We start from the raw sequence: 14,678 nt of genomic DNA, 5'->3' as shown, positions 1-14,678 counted from the left end.
TTTCCTTTTTCTTTAACTTTTCTTCCATAATTGCAGTAAATGATTTCTTTGATTGCATGTTGAGTGGGCAGAAATGCTGTGCCAGCAGCCTTTTTTTTTGCCTTTGCTAATGCTACTATTCTTTTGCTGGATCCCAAGGGTAAAAAGATCTATGCACTCAACTAATTTTCTTGCATACTTAGCTGCAATTGCAACCTTTAGTAATTATTATTTAATTAACTCCATGGTATTGCACGGATCATGCAAAACAAAAAAGAAAAAGGAAAGAATAAAGGTCAAAAGCAAGTATTTGTGTAAGTTTCAAGCCCATAAACTCATAAGCATTATTTCATGGAATTTTTGTTTAAGGCCTTACCAGAACATTGACATTAAATAGCCTGCACGATTCTAGAACAATAAGAGATATGTAGGAAGAAAAGAGTTTGAGATTTATGTGGGAATCAATGTTAACGTCATAATAGAAAGAGAGAATTTATTTGAGCCTTGAATAAGACAACTTTCTACAATGGAAATTTTAGTTTTGCTTTACCTTTTCTACATGTTCTCTTTCTGGTTAGCAGCTGCTCACTGAATACTATATATACATTTTTAAAACATAAATTATTTCTGTCAGAAAAAATGTTTGCATGTAGTTGGATATCTACTTGTAGATCAATAGGTCTATACATGTAAAAATGAGCAGTAAATGTGAGTGGCCATGCATTTGTTTAAATGCTACTTGCACACAGTTTGAATGCACAAAAAATGTTTTTTGATAAAATGTTTTGGGTTTGCTTTTGTAGTGGATGGCTGTATACACAGAGCTGCTGGGCCCTGCTTGCTTGCTGAATGCCGCAACCTGAGTGGCTGTGAGACTGGACAAGCAAAAATTACGTGTGGATATGACCTACCAGCAAAATGTAAGTCATCTTCTCTTAGCTTCTTTTTGTTTTATGCACGTGGAGCTGGTATGCATGCTTTATTTCCCTGTAGTCTAATTCAACAAGGTATTCATTTTACAAGGTTAGCAGAGGGACTTAATTAAGCATGTTCTGTAATAATGTCTTTCCCTCAAAGCAATTCAGGCTTTTCTAAACGATTATTTCACCTGTGTTATCCGATGAAAACTCACATGTCTCTAAAATATAAAACATCTTCTGTTTTTATTTTTCTTGCAAACTAAAACATCCTTTCATATGCATAATAAAGGATTTGAAATGCTTTATGAAGTATGAACAAAATATACATTATCATATTTAAGTTCCATGGAGACAGGTTTTGGAAATGTTGCATATTTCATATTCTTCATGCAGATTTGTTGATTGTGCATACTTTGATAGCCAAGGAGATCAAAGTGATGTATTGTGTTTTTCAGCTGCTATGTAGAGGCTGATTGGCAATTACTGTGAAGGCATCTGTCACACTTTAGCTTTTGGTGGAACACAGCTCAGTGTTGAAATGTTTTTGCACTTTGAAAGTGGGATTGCCAAAATTCCCATCTTATTTGAAGTAGGAGGAAGGCTATTTGACCTTGTCACGTAGTTGTTGAGCTGGTATTGGAAAAAATAATGTGTTGATATCATGTTGGTTGGACAGCCTGTTGTGTAAGAGTCAAATGTAGAAGAGTCAAATTCTCTCTCAGAGAGTCAATTCTCTTCAAGAATATTAAGATATGATGATACAAATATCAAGAAAGCAGTACAAACAGCGTATAACTGGTATTCAAACTTACTTTAATGTGTAATCAGCAGTTGTAATGTGGCTCATTCAAGTATTTCAGATCTGCTCTCTTAATTACTTTTAGGGTGTTTCCATGTAAAATCAAATGCAGAGTGCAGGAACAGGTATCTTTTTAGGTTCCTGGAACTCTTAACACCTTATAAAGAAAAGAGTGTGGTTCCAGTTGTTTGTTATCACCTTCTGAGATGATGATGATAACTAGCAGTTACTTCCTTGATGGTGATAATTGATATGTGTAGGAAAAATTCTGTGTGTTTTATACATAAGTTAATGGTTATTTATGAAAGGCTAATTTGGCTTAACATCGGGAAATCTGAGGATATTCCAATATGTTGGCTACTTTGGGGTTTTCTATATGATGAAAATCTTGACCATTAACAAAATGGTGAACAAAAATTGATAAGGTTGTTGGGTCTCTATTGTGAATTTATGAGGCTTAATTCTCATATTCTAGGAAAAAAAGACAGAAAGAAGGAAGGAAAAAATCTTGGGAGTCACAGGAAAGTTGCTCATGTGTGGGTTCTTAATTCCTCCCAAGTATTTCAATGAGAGAAAATAAACATAAAGTACAAACTCAATGAGCACTGAACAGTGTTTGAAAAAGATGAGGTTACATCTGAGCCTTTAAGTTTGATAGCATTTTAATGGGTTTTGCTTAAGTCAGGTTGGTTGGTGGAATAGGATTATGATTGAAGGCTATAGGGAATTTTTAAATTTGTTCTTTATATAAGAAAACATAACAATGAGAAAACCTTTTATCACTTGTGGTTTGAAATAAAACCTGTAACTACCTGTAGAGAAAAGCCAATATTCTTCTCAATTGATATTCTCTGAAATGGAAGTTTTTTCTGAAATGGAAGTCTTTGCATCAAAGACACATCCATTTATATATGATTATGCATCAACATGAAACAGGGAAAGGATACATTAACTGGCAAACAGGCAAAAGGGGGGAAATATACAGTTCTCATGCAGCCTGAGAATTAGTTATTCTTTGCTTGGATTCTTTCCTTAAAATGTGTTTGTGTTCATCAGCTGTTTTCCTTTTAGAAGCTTTTGATTGCGGGTCGTTAAATTATTGTACCATGTAAACCATTTATCTGAAAGGGATCAAACAATCTGAACTCCACTTTCATGTTTTAAAGGGCTGCAGAGCCGCTAAATATCTTTTGCCGCTCTGTGTCACTTTGTTGTACCAGTACGATGATGTAAATGTGTTATGTTAGATTTTTGCAGTGAAGTAGCAATGTGACAGGATGTCCTGACTACCTGTACAGTTGTAATTGTACAATTGTAAAGTTGACAGATAACCAGAGGTTATGTAGAAAAGAAGATAAACAACAAATGCTCACTGATGTTGAGGCTCACGGTAAGGATAGATGCTCGCCAATGCCAAGGCTCAGCTGCAAACCTCCACACAGGAGCAATCTCTAGAAAGAGATCCTGCCTTAGTGGTGGTCAGCCCTTAAATGAGATCTAGGAGATCTTTCAGTAGCACAGCTGAATTACCTTCACCTGTGTTTCCACAGCTGACTTGTCGTTTGCCTCAGATGGTTAATCAGAGGTTCAATCTATGATCCACAGTTTCCCATATACTCTCCCATCCAGGTGTTCTGTGCAGCAGTTGTGCATGTCAGCAATTTGTTTGAAGTCGTAGGTGAATCAATAAGTGACAGCTTTGGAGTTGTCTTTACACCTGGTTTTATACATGAGACCTACTACAGCAATTAATTAACAGTTTAGAGTAATGATTACTTTGTTGTCTCCAGTCTTCATGAGATTTTAATTAGATGAGTAATGATATAAAATGCGAAATATTTTACTACTGTGATGAATTGTTATTTTTTTGTTGTTTAGCAGAGTTGGAAATGTTCCAATCATGTTTCCTACTGCTGGGATTTTCCCATCTCTAGTTCTCATCTCTAGTTTCTGAAATCAGTAAAGCTGCTCCAGGACAGAGCAGTCTGCACATGCAACGTATGTTGCAGGACTTGGGCTTAAACTGCAAACTCGGATCTAAAGAAGGTGTAGGATTCTAAGATCATGCAACATATTGCATAGTTTTACAGTAATTTGGAGGAAGCTGGAATTAAGTGGCTTTTTAAGGAAAAGGAAACTGATAGTCGGCAAATAAAAAGTACTGTGGCTATGAATGGTTGTATAATTAGCTGTATTGACTTACATAAATAAAAACAGGTGTGATAGCTGCTTTTTCACAAATGGAAAACAGACGGAAAAAAATGCCAAAGAGAAGTGCAAAGATGTATGACAGAGGCTGGTCTTCAGTGTTTTGTTTTAGTAGTTACATCTGTCTGATCAGTCTCTGAAGTACACAAGTAACAATAAGAGCTTAGGGAGAGAATACATCAAGTAGTTTCTTTTCCCCCCTCATCTTTTCATCTTAGTAATATGAGCAGACAAAGACTGATGTGTCTGAAGCCTAGAGATGTTGCTTTATGAGCTTTTCAAGATATATTTAGAAGCCAAAAAATAGTCTTTATGGAAATAGAGGTGAAATCAAAATTGGTTTTCTAATTACCAGTTCAATGTAATGCTCAATACAGTCTTAACAGAAGTCAGTGTAATCACTGTCTGTCTTCTGTATTGCAGAAGCCTACACAAAGACCCTCAAGTGCCAAACAAGTTATTTGTTGAATGCATAATTTGGTTGATGTAATTTATTGTTGTTTTTCAGCAAACACCTATTTGTACATCCATCACTTTTTGGTCAGATATATTCCTTTAGTGCTTTTTCAAAGGAACAATCAGTTATTTAACTTCTGTACTTCATATTTTTATTCCTGTTTAAAGAAATGTTTATTCTAAATCTTGTACGACTGGTCCTCAGTGAACAGCACTTTTACCCTATCATCCTTTCAACAGCAGATGAGCATTATCTGTTTGAAGCATTACTAATGCTAGTTTTCCTACTTGTTTGATTGATAGTCTCAGTTGGCTCTGCTGGCAGAAAATGGTTTGAATGTGAATTGTGTTTATAGCTGGAGCCAAGGGTCCACAACAGCCTCATGGCTTGTTATCTGCTTGTAGAGGTCCGCCATAAAAAAGAGCCTGTCAGAACATAGCAGAAAATAGAGTCCTGTTCTACAAGGTTTTTAATGGGTTTGAAACCAATTGAAGACATGGTAATAACATCTGAAACAGGTAAGTAGTACCCCAGCTTTGGCAGGAAAGGAGTCCCCAAATGAACTTTTACCTACTGTTAATATTTCTAGTAATCATTTCTTTCTTTTTATGATACATGCTTGATAATTAAGCCCCCAAACCTGTGAAAACAGAATCTTGAGGTATCTAGTATGAGGAAGAGCCAACCATTGGTAAATTAAAACTAGAAGTTTGAGTGAACAAGAACACCTTGTTGGAAATGCTACACAATATCTAGTACCCTGTTGATGTTGTTAATAAGGCTGTAATATTTACAACAGTTCTTTCTGTTTGCTTTATTTTGTGAGTACTACATGCAATGTCTATGAAATGCTGTGTAGACTTCTGGTTTATCTGGAGTAATAATGTGCATGTGCTCTCAAAGACAGTTCCTGCTGTGAAATAAGTAGCTAGTGGAAGTGCTAGTATTAAACACAGTAGGAAGAATCAGCCTTTCAATTTGTTTAATCAGATTAAAAAGTAGAGATTAAAAAGTGGAGATTAAAAAGAGTGCTTCCACTAGATCCACAATTTTTGGTATTTAAAAGATTTAGAAGAACATTTGGAGTATATTATTTTAATGCAAGGCTGTAAAGGTAGAGAATTTAAAACTCTATATTTGCTTGGAGACTGCTTACAGATCTGTAATTAAAAGGTTGATTAGGCAGAAATAGAACTCAAAAGACTGTACTCCTGTACGCCAAAGCTGATCAGTTGAAAAATGGAGAATAATATTTAAGCATATTATCCAAATTCCCTGAATTCCTCAAAGAACTTCGATCCTTCTCATGCTTTCAAAACCTCAGTTGATTTAATAATATTTATAATTCACTTCAAAGATGTGCAAGGCTCAGAGACACTTTCTTTTGTGTACTTCCGATGCAGAATAAAATATTTTCTTTGCACAATTGTTGTTCATTTCATCCACTGTATTTTTTCTTTTCATGAGAGATTTATAAGGGAATAGAGAAAAATGTGGGTTGAAAAAGACTGCATTAAAAGTGACCCATATGTGTCCAAGAGAGGACTGCTTGGAGAAGACCAACTTGGCTACTATTTCCCTGTTGGTCAGGGTCCTCAGTCTCCAGTGATGTGTTTATTGTGGTTTTATTATGGTCTAATTCACTCCAGTCATCTTAATGGCCTGAAATAGTTTCCATTAACAAAAGGATACACTACATATATTATGAATGTGTTGGAAGGGGAATGTTCATGATTACTTCTTAAGCCTTAGAACCTTTTTAGTTTTTAGAGATGATTTAGTGTTGTAGAATAGAGCTCGATGGCTCATCACTCTCTTCTGTACACACAAAGGGAGAAATCAGGACTCATGGGGAATGTATTTATCACCTTCAACTACCTGATTTCAAACATCTCTTCCAAGTCTTTCATTGGTTTGGGGATGGGAAAAGGGGCAGGTGCTGTAGCTATTGGTTGAAAAGTGCTGATATGAATCACCAAGAGTCTTCCATCGTGATACTATACAGTCTCTGTCCGTGTATGTGAGCCTAGCTCATGTACAGTTTTTAGTGGGTAGGTTCTTAAAAATCAAATTAGTGAATGGGCTGGTGTGTATTTGTTACTGCTCTGTGTGGTGTCACGCTATGGTTAAATTACAGCACGTGCTGCTGGAAATCCTTGTTTCAGATCAGATTGTTCAGTTAACAGATGTATGTGTTGTGGCTGAAGGAAGTGTTTTAATGTTGATCTTTACTGCTAAATTTAAATTGTGTTCTTCATTGCATGCTACAGACCTGTCACCAAACACTGAACACCCTTGGTATCTCATGTGTAAAATGAATATGATGCAATGGCAGGCAGCCTGTTTCCCTCTCTGGTCTTATTTCTGTAATTCTGGACAGGAATACGTCCTGCATAGGTCTATTTTTTAGTCTTGCTGGAAGAACAGAACTTGCAGCATCACTTCGCGATGCTGGCAGCCAACCTTTCCTTGTAGCACAGGTCCCCTCAGTCAGTGTTTTCAGTGCTGAGTTCACCTCGGGTAGACCCCAGTGATGAAACAGGGTGGTACTTACAAGTTGAAAACACTCTTCTAGTGCTTAGTTTATGTGTAAGGAGCTATTTAAATGTATCCTCATTAGTTAAAAACAATTTTCACTCTAATATGCCTTACCATTCAGTTGGCTAGTAGTCATTCCTCAGACATTTTGGGGCTGACACATTTTATTTCCTCCATATTTGAACATAGGCCGATCCGTTTACTCAAATAATAATAAAAAGTCAAATGCGTAGCAGAAAAATAAACAAATTTTCTGATAGTTAGAGTCAGCTTACAGGGAAGAAGGGTAATAATGGGTTATAATGGAGATGTTTATGCTCCTTTAACTGCAGTGCTTGCTGCTGTTCCTGCTGTAATATGTTCCCTCAGTAGCCAAAGCATACACTCAGTACTTGAAAAATTCATCTTCGATGCATGAGATTTTGTCTGCCTGAATTTTGCTTGTCTCATTTTAAATGGTGATAGAAATTGCTTACTGTAGTAAAACACAACATTAACCTCATAGTGTGCTGGCACTCTGTGATTTATGCTGGGTTAGACTCTGAAAAATATGCAGCCTGTCTCCCGAACCTGGACTTAGCTTATAAAATATGTGGGCACGGATTTGGGCCGTGAATTGGAACACTAACTGCTGATCTTCCATCTCCCTGGGGTAGGAAAAAAAGTTTAAAACTGTTGCCTTTCCAGGGTCATTAACTTCATATCATTTCTTGAGATTAATAATTACTGCCTTATTGTAGCTGGAATGTTTTAAAAAGAGGGTGGTCCAATTTTGTTTCATACAGGCAAAGGATAGGATTCCTTCTTGTGCCGAGTCTGCGTATCTTTTGGCCCAAGTTACGACACGGTATTTGGAAGTCATCAGATAGTATAGAATAAATAATAACACAACTCTTTCCATTCTACTATGTAGAAATAAGGCAAAAAAAAAAACCAAAACCTCACTGTTCGCTTGAAGTCTAGAGCTGCTATTATTATTATTGTTATTTTCTGAATGTATTTTGAATTAATCTTACTGAGGAAAAGTTTGTTTCAAGAGGAGTTCTTTACCTATAATCTAATTCCTTTTGGTCAGTTTAAAGTGTGTGGCATAGGAAGGTTACTGAAATGGTTTTTAGAAGGTCCTTGTTTCAGCTGGCAAAGGAGAGGAATCCTGAGGCTATTTTGCATAAACTAAGCATGCAGATCAAAACACACTTTAGTATCCATTAGTTTGTCAAAATTGAGGTCAACGTTTTGAAACGTTTCTGTTCCGGAAGGAGACATCAGGTGTGAGGCTGCAGGGCATAAATAACATTTTAATTGCTGCAGGGAACAATCTAAACACTGATTAACCAGATAGTCAATGAAAGGAAAGGAAGAAAAAGAGAAAAGAAAGTAGAGAAGAAGAGGAATGAAACAAGAAAAGAGAAGGTATCATTTTACATGATGTAGATACCACTTCACTACAGATGGGAATATGCCTTCATCCAGGATGTTTTGTGTTTGAGTATGTGGGTCTGACTCACATGCAGCACTATGAATTTCAGCAAAATTTAGGTCCCTGATTTTTTTTTTTTAAGCATTTGATAGCATCTCTTTTTAATCTTAAAAAATAAAAAAAATTGCTTAAAAAACCCCCCAAAATTGCAAGTTTAAGATTTTTTCCCCCTCCTTTTCTTAGACTTCCCAAAACATATATATATTTTCATAGTGTTTTAACAAAAATAAGGATAACCAAGTAGGGAGGAAATGCATTGATACTGCCTTATGTTTCTATAGTTCTATGTCTGTATCAATGAATGTGTCTCTGTCTTCTGTGTACTTGCACTGTCAGTGTTGCAGAATATTTACAACATTCCGTGGCTTGCAAATGTTACAGTCCCAGCACCAGATTTATATGGAAAGTGTATTAACTGTATTTACAGCATGGTACTTGCAGTGTGAACTTTTCTTATAGCTGCTTCTGCCCACATGCTGGTTTGTAGGTGAGTGTAATTTGTATAATATAATTTACTCAGTAAGAAACCAGAAGAAAATGTTAATTAAACAATTGTCACCAACTTGGAATTATATCTTCTTGCGTATTCCTATTAATCCTTTGTCACATTGCAAATCTGTGCTCTGGGTCCTCAGCACATGAGTTTCGCTGAATTCCCTTTCACTTGGGACACACCAATTTGAATTGTGTTTTCTCTTGACATATGAGAGAGATGGACAGAGAGATGCCCAACCATTTTTATGTTTCGGTGTTGCAGGAGGGAGCATAAGATCTATCACTGCACACTGCTAAGTAATCCTCCTATTTAGTTTTCAGTAAAAACACTTGGTAGGTTTCCAAGGTCTTTTCATGCTTATAAATAAATAAATGCATAAATGGAGAAATGCTTTGCAACACTAAAAATAACCCCTTTGATATCTAATTATATTTATGTCTGTCTGGATCACATTTATCTTTTTGTAGCTTCCTTAATATGCTTTCAGTATAATTTTATACACTGTTCGTGTTAGCATTAAAACATGTGGGCTGCTTTTAAGAAAGTAAGAATACAGTAAGAATGTTGTGTAATTTCTCACAGCCTGCAAGCTATAAACAGCAGGTCATCAGGACTGAACTGTTTGAAGCACCCATGAACACAAAGGAGGAAACAGTTTCTCCTTGAAGCTGTGTTGTAACAGCCACATTATTCATTTTTAATTCTCTCAGCAGAATGGGGGGGACTCTGAAGATGTTGAGTGAAGCAGAGGGGGAAACCCCCATGAGACACTGAGGGGTGTCACAGATAGCAAAATAATGTAACATCACGCGCTCCAAAAGCCTGCTGTTTTCAAAATCACTGTTCATTCACGTAACAGATTGCATTTGTGTCAGGTGTAATCCTGGCAGAGGCATATTCTTGTTTAAAACAACTTATTTTTTTCCTTTCCAAAATGGAACAGAATTCTTTCTGGGGAAAACGGTTCATTTAAAATTAATTTGTTGTAATACAGCCCAGTTCGTGAGAAGCTGAAAGTGAAGTGAATGCGAAATTGACTGGGGAGCCATGAATGTTGTTGGATTTCTTTCAGTTTAGAGAGTGAACATAAACAAAGGCACAAAGCAAGTCACTTTAAATCAGAATCTTACATTTGGCAATGAAAGACAACTTCTGAAAAGGAATTCAGCTTTGAAGGATTTGCCAGAAATTAAAAATAAAAAATAAAACCATCTCTCCATCGCTGCCAGGATACCCCCTTTACTGTGTGATTTTTGCAGGCCATAAAACCCCTCTCCTTCTTCTTCTGATTTATCGTCAGTGGATCTGTGTCGCTTAGGGACCACACATAAATGCAGACTGCATTTGACACAAGAATCAGTTCTAGGCAAGGCTGGTAGATCCCTCTGGATGACAAGAACAAACAAAACCATCAATGATGAGAAAAACAAAACAGAACAACAGGAAAAAAAAAACAACCCACCACATTAGGTGAAGAATTTTACAATGGTTATGGTGAAAATGATTCCCGTGTTGTTCTTGCCTTCCTCACCAGCTGATGTCCAGGAGTTGAATTAGCGGTTCTGTGATATGGGCCTGGTGAGGGTCAGCCTGTGCTGGGGAGTCACAGGGAATCCACATCCTGTTTGGTCAGCTGCAGTGCCACTAAGCCAGCTCAGGAGTAATCAGGGTGGAAGTAAAGAAAACTTGCAGACAAGTTTCATCCCCTGGGGAATATTGGGGCATCAGAGAAGAGGCAGAAGATCTGTCAGGGGTTTGTGATCCTGATGGATGCTTGCACATCCTGTTGCAGCTGTGGGTCCACCAGGACTCTGTCAGTGTGAAACTTTAATTAAGCAAATGGGATATCTGAGTTTTTCACCATCTTGAAAAAGAAAAAACAACCAACTCTGTACATTCTCCTGGCTCTTTTTGTCAAATGAATGGATTTTTAGTGCTTCGAGACCTCTGATATCCCAGACAGGTTTCATCTTATTATTTCCCTGTCATATTATTGTTAATTTTAAGCAATGCTTTATTTAGCTTCTCCATTGGATTGTCTTATCGAAAAGAGCAGTTAGTTTATGGGTCAGGGAATCTTGTGTTCATGTGTAGCGAGTGAGTCTGAAAATGTGGGGGGACTGTCTTGGTCTTTTTGTTTTGCTTTTAAGAGCCCTGATGATTAAGAATAAGAAACCAGGACCACATAAATGAGTAAATCCCCTGTACGGCAGGCACAGTATGTTCAGGAAGGAACTTTTCTGAGATGGAATGGGGCTTCTCCTCGGCAGCAGAGAGCTTGGGGGGCTTTGGCCTTTCCACGCACAGCGGTGCTGCTCAGTGCCATGTCCTGTGCTGCAGGAAGACATCTGTGCTGCTGTTGCTTTTAGTCTCCCAGACCACTCAGAGCTGCTGTGCTCGAGCCTGCGGGGTTGCAAACCTGAAGCACCTCTTTAAAAATAACATAAAAATAACAGCAAAACCTTGTGTGTAACCCGCAGTGGGCAGGTGGGGAGGCATGACTGCAAAGGGCAATGGAAAGCTTCCAGATTTGATTGATTATCATTGATGACAGAGGAGATCTTCTTCATTTTTATTTATATATATGTGTATATATTCTGTGTGTAAGAAATATACTTTGATATGGAAGTGTAAGTGCATTTCAGGTAATCCATTGAACAAGCGTGGTAATGATTTTCTGTCACTGAGCACAGGGTTGGATTTGAAGCAGAAACGTGTAAGCAAAAGGCTCTGTAACCCATTAACAAGTCTAGCTCCTCATAAGAACCTTGCTTTATTAAGCAGTTGGAGATTTGTATTAGTTGCAGGTGTGGTAAGTCACTGTTTCCTTGTTTTCCTACTTGTTCAGGTGATTTGGAAGCCATAAAACTAGGAGATCAGTGGGCAGGTCTTGTTGCTCCGCACTGTGCTCTACAACAAATGCCTCCGATGTTGTCACATGTCCCTGGTGCCACTTTTGGCCATGTGTGGTTGCTCTGTTCCCAACGTTTCATCACTTCACTATGCCAAATGTATCTCCCTACCCACAGCAGAGGAATTTAATGCGTTTCTCTGATACTGGGCCTTAAATTTAACTATTAGCTCCAGGCTATCCTTAGTACAAACCTGTGTGAAAGCTCATTGGATTACTGTGTGTTCTGTTGCAGAAATTGTAGTGGAGGTGTGATGTTGATATTTGGAAAATAATGTATTTACTTACCAATGTTTAAAACATAAAAGCAGCCCTATTTGCTTATAGTAGGTGGATGCTCAACAGCAGGAGCTGTGATTTGGCTCCAAGCCCAGCATCCATTATGTCTTGCACCTTTAGCCTTCGAATTGATAAAATGGCAAGCGTACAATTAACAGATTTAATTACAGCATCTCTTACCTAAATGCTGTGCCTGACAACTATATTATCCCCACCCCTGTGTTTTCATACTCCTTCAAACTTACCCCCTTCCAAAACTTTTTCAGTCCAGCATTGTTGGTGTGTCTTTTCAGAGACTGACAGAACATCTTCCATCACTTTAGTGTTTTCCCTGCCACCCTTCATCCTTTCCCAGCTGTTGTTCCTTTCCCCTTCATTATCCAGCTTGCTTCGATTTGATGTGAACTCTTTCTTGTTTCTAGTGTTTCCCTCTATTTCTTCATGGCACGTAATGGAAGGAACACTCCCTCTGAGTACAACATTGGGTTTAAATCTTGGGCTTCAAACTGATTTGAATTAAGATTGAGAGTGTATTGCTTCCAACTGTAGGAGAAGAAATGTGAGCTTGGGGAGATAAAAATAACTGTGAGATCCAAAGCAAACAGAAAGACAACTCTTCTCATTCATCAGGTATCTGTGTAACTAGGCTGCAGCATTTCCTGTTGATCTGGAAATGTTCTCAGCAAAATGTTAATTCACACTACAGTTAGTTCATAATGCAGCTTCAATAAGTGTAACCAAAGGTACTTATTTTTTTCATCTTGATTATGCACCTTGTTTTAATATATCCATTAGAAATGTGATTGGCATTTTTTCTGCATGAGGAGATATGGTTAAAAGAGATAAGAGACACGTGCAATGCTTTTTTCTATGGATACGGGGAATACCTCTGAATTTTTAACAATCACAGCTGTTAAATCATAGGTAGTATATCGTCAATCAATTTTAAGACATTTTAAAGTGCATTTTTTTTTCTGTTTCCTTCCTATCAGATGTTGAGAAATGACTGATTGCAGTTTCTCCAAGTTGCAGGAACTAGTTGGTGCTTGCCTTCTGATCAAATGAAGTCTTAAAATGTAATGATTTATAACAGACCAAGCTGTGATTAAGAACACAGAGTTCTGACTTGTGAATACTTGACCATATAAATGCCATAATCAAGAGGAGTAGATGGCTCGTGATGATTTGTTGGATGAGAAATTCCTTCTTTATTAAGGCATTTGTTCCTTTCATGAGATGAGTTTTATCTGCAACCAGTCATATGATGCGCAGCTATCTATAAATTTATCAGTTTCATTTTAAAAGAAAACATGCCTGTCAGATGCTTGATATTGAGGCCGTGAGGGAGAAAGAAGTGTATGTCCAACTAGTACTGTGAATAAGTGTTTCTTTGCCTTGCATACTGCAACATCACTCACACTAGTTATCCTATTAAAAGTGTCTTGAAACGTTGGTACAAATCATACTTTTCTGCCTTTTTCAGTGGCCATTGTTTTTGAAAGCTGGAGAGACTTCTTTGTTTCTTTGCTTTTAGTCTGAATCAGCATGCATTTCTTCAAACATAAACGTACAAAGGAAGGGATCTTGCAATCCCTGCTTACACAGAGTCCTCTAATTTTAAAGACTAAAGGTATTCATTTAAGGGTAATTCCTAGTAAAAAGAAAGTCTCTTGTGGCGGAGTGGATGTCTGCAGGTGTTCTAATCTGCTGTATTGTGGTCTGGGAGATTTCACCTTCATGTTTAGGGAGTTCATTTGAGCTAATCAGGATTGGCAACTGTGTGCAAATGAGATTGGAAATGAAGCTTGGAAACAGAATTTATTTTAAAGAAAGTATTTGGATTAAAGAGGCAGTGATATATTTATCCTCCCATTTTTCCCTTCAAGCTGAACATGCTTTAATGTTTTCATATTTTGTTACATTTATAGTGTGTCTCCTTGTTTCTTTTCCCCCTGAATATCACTCGTATGCCATTTATTGGGATCTCAATTGCAAACGTGACTGTAACATATAGAGAGTTCAATCTTAACTAACAAGCAGAGAAAAATAAGATTAAATGGATTTTTTTTCACTTTGAAGTGTTTTCTTGAGCACAACTTTCTGAAGGAAGGAATGTGAGATTATGGGTCCTATTTAGGTAGCTTTCATTGTAAGAGCATTGAGAGATGCTGTTAAACTGGTCTCCCTTGACATCCTGCCTAAAGTCAGTGAAGTCAGCTGGAAAACTGACTGGCAGCACCCAGCCCTTCAGGAGTGTCTGGCTTATACTCCTGTTTCTGGAGACTTGTGGAATTTACTAAATCCTTTAAGGAATAAATGGGATATACTTTATATGTACAGATTTTTATCTATTTCCTTTTCTTTCCTTCTTTCTTTCCTTCTTTTTTTCCTTCTTTCTTTCCTTCTTTCTTTCCTTCTTTCCTATTGACATTACATCAACATGCAAGGTCAGTGAAGCGGGCATGGGCTTTCTCTGTTACCACACATGCCGGCGATGCTGCTCTGCTCTCACAAGCACTCCCCGTTTTCTTTCTTCAAGTTTCTACTTGACTAGTGAACGTTTGCATTGCTCTTTTGCCCAGTTCCTGACAATTCCCTGAGGAGCTGTTTT

At 37.5% G+C, this 14,678-nt stretch overlaps 1 protein-coding gene across 3 annotated transcripts in view; it reads left to right on the top strand.

Moving 5' to 3' along the window:
• Positions 1-14,678, top strand: part of MACROD2 (mono-ADP ribosylhydrolase 2) — a 786,342-nt gene that overhangs the window by 236,677 nt on the left and 534,987 nt on the right. For all 3 annotated transcript variants that reach the window (XM_015856727.2, XM_015856726.2, XM_015856725.2), the window contains exon 5: positions 783-899. In XM_015856727.2, coding sequence (XP_015712213.1) covers positions 783-899 — 117 coding nt within the window. The remainder of the gene's footprint in view (positions 1-782; positions 900-14,678) is intronic.

This window comes from Coturnix japonica, chromosome 3 (genome assembly GCF_001577835.2).
Source record: "Coturnix japonica isolate 7356 chromosome 3, Coturnix japonica 2.1, whole genome shotgun sequence".
NCBI lineage: Eukaryota > Metazoa > Chordata > Aves > Galliformes > Phasianidae > Coturnix > Coturnix japonica.
Note: the sequence above shows the minus strand (reverse complement) of the source record. Positions and strands in the feature narration are given on the sequence as shown.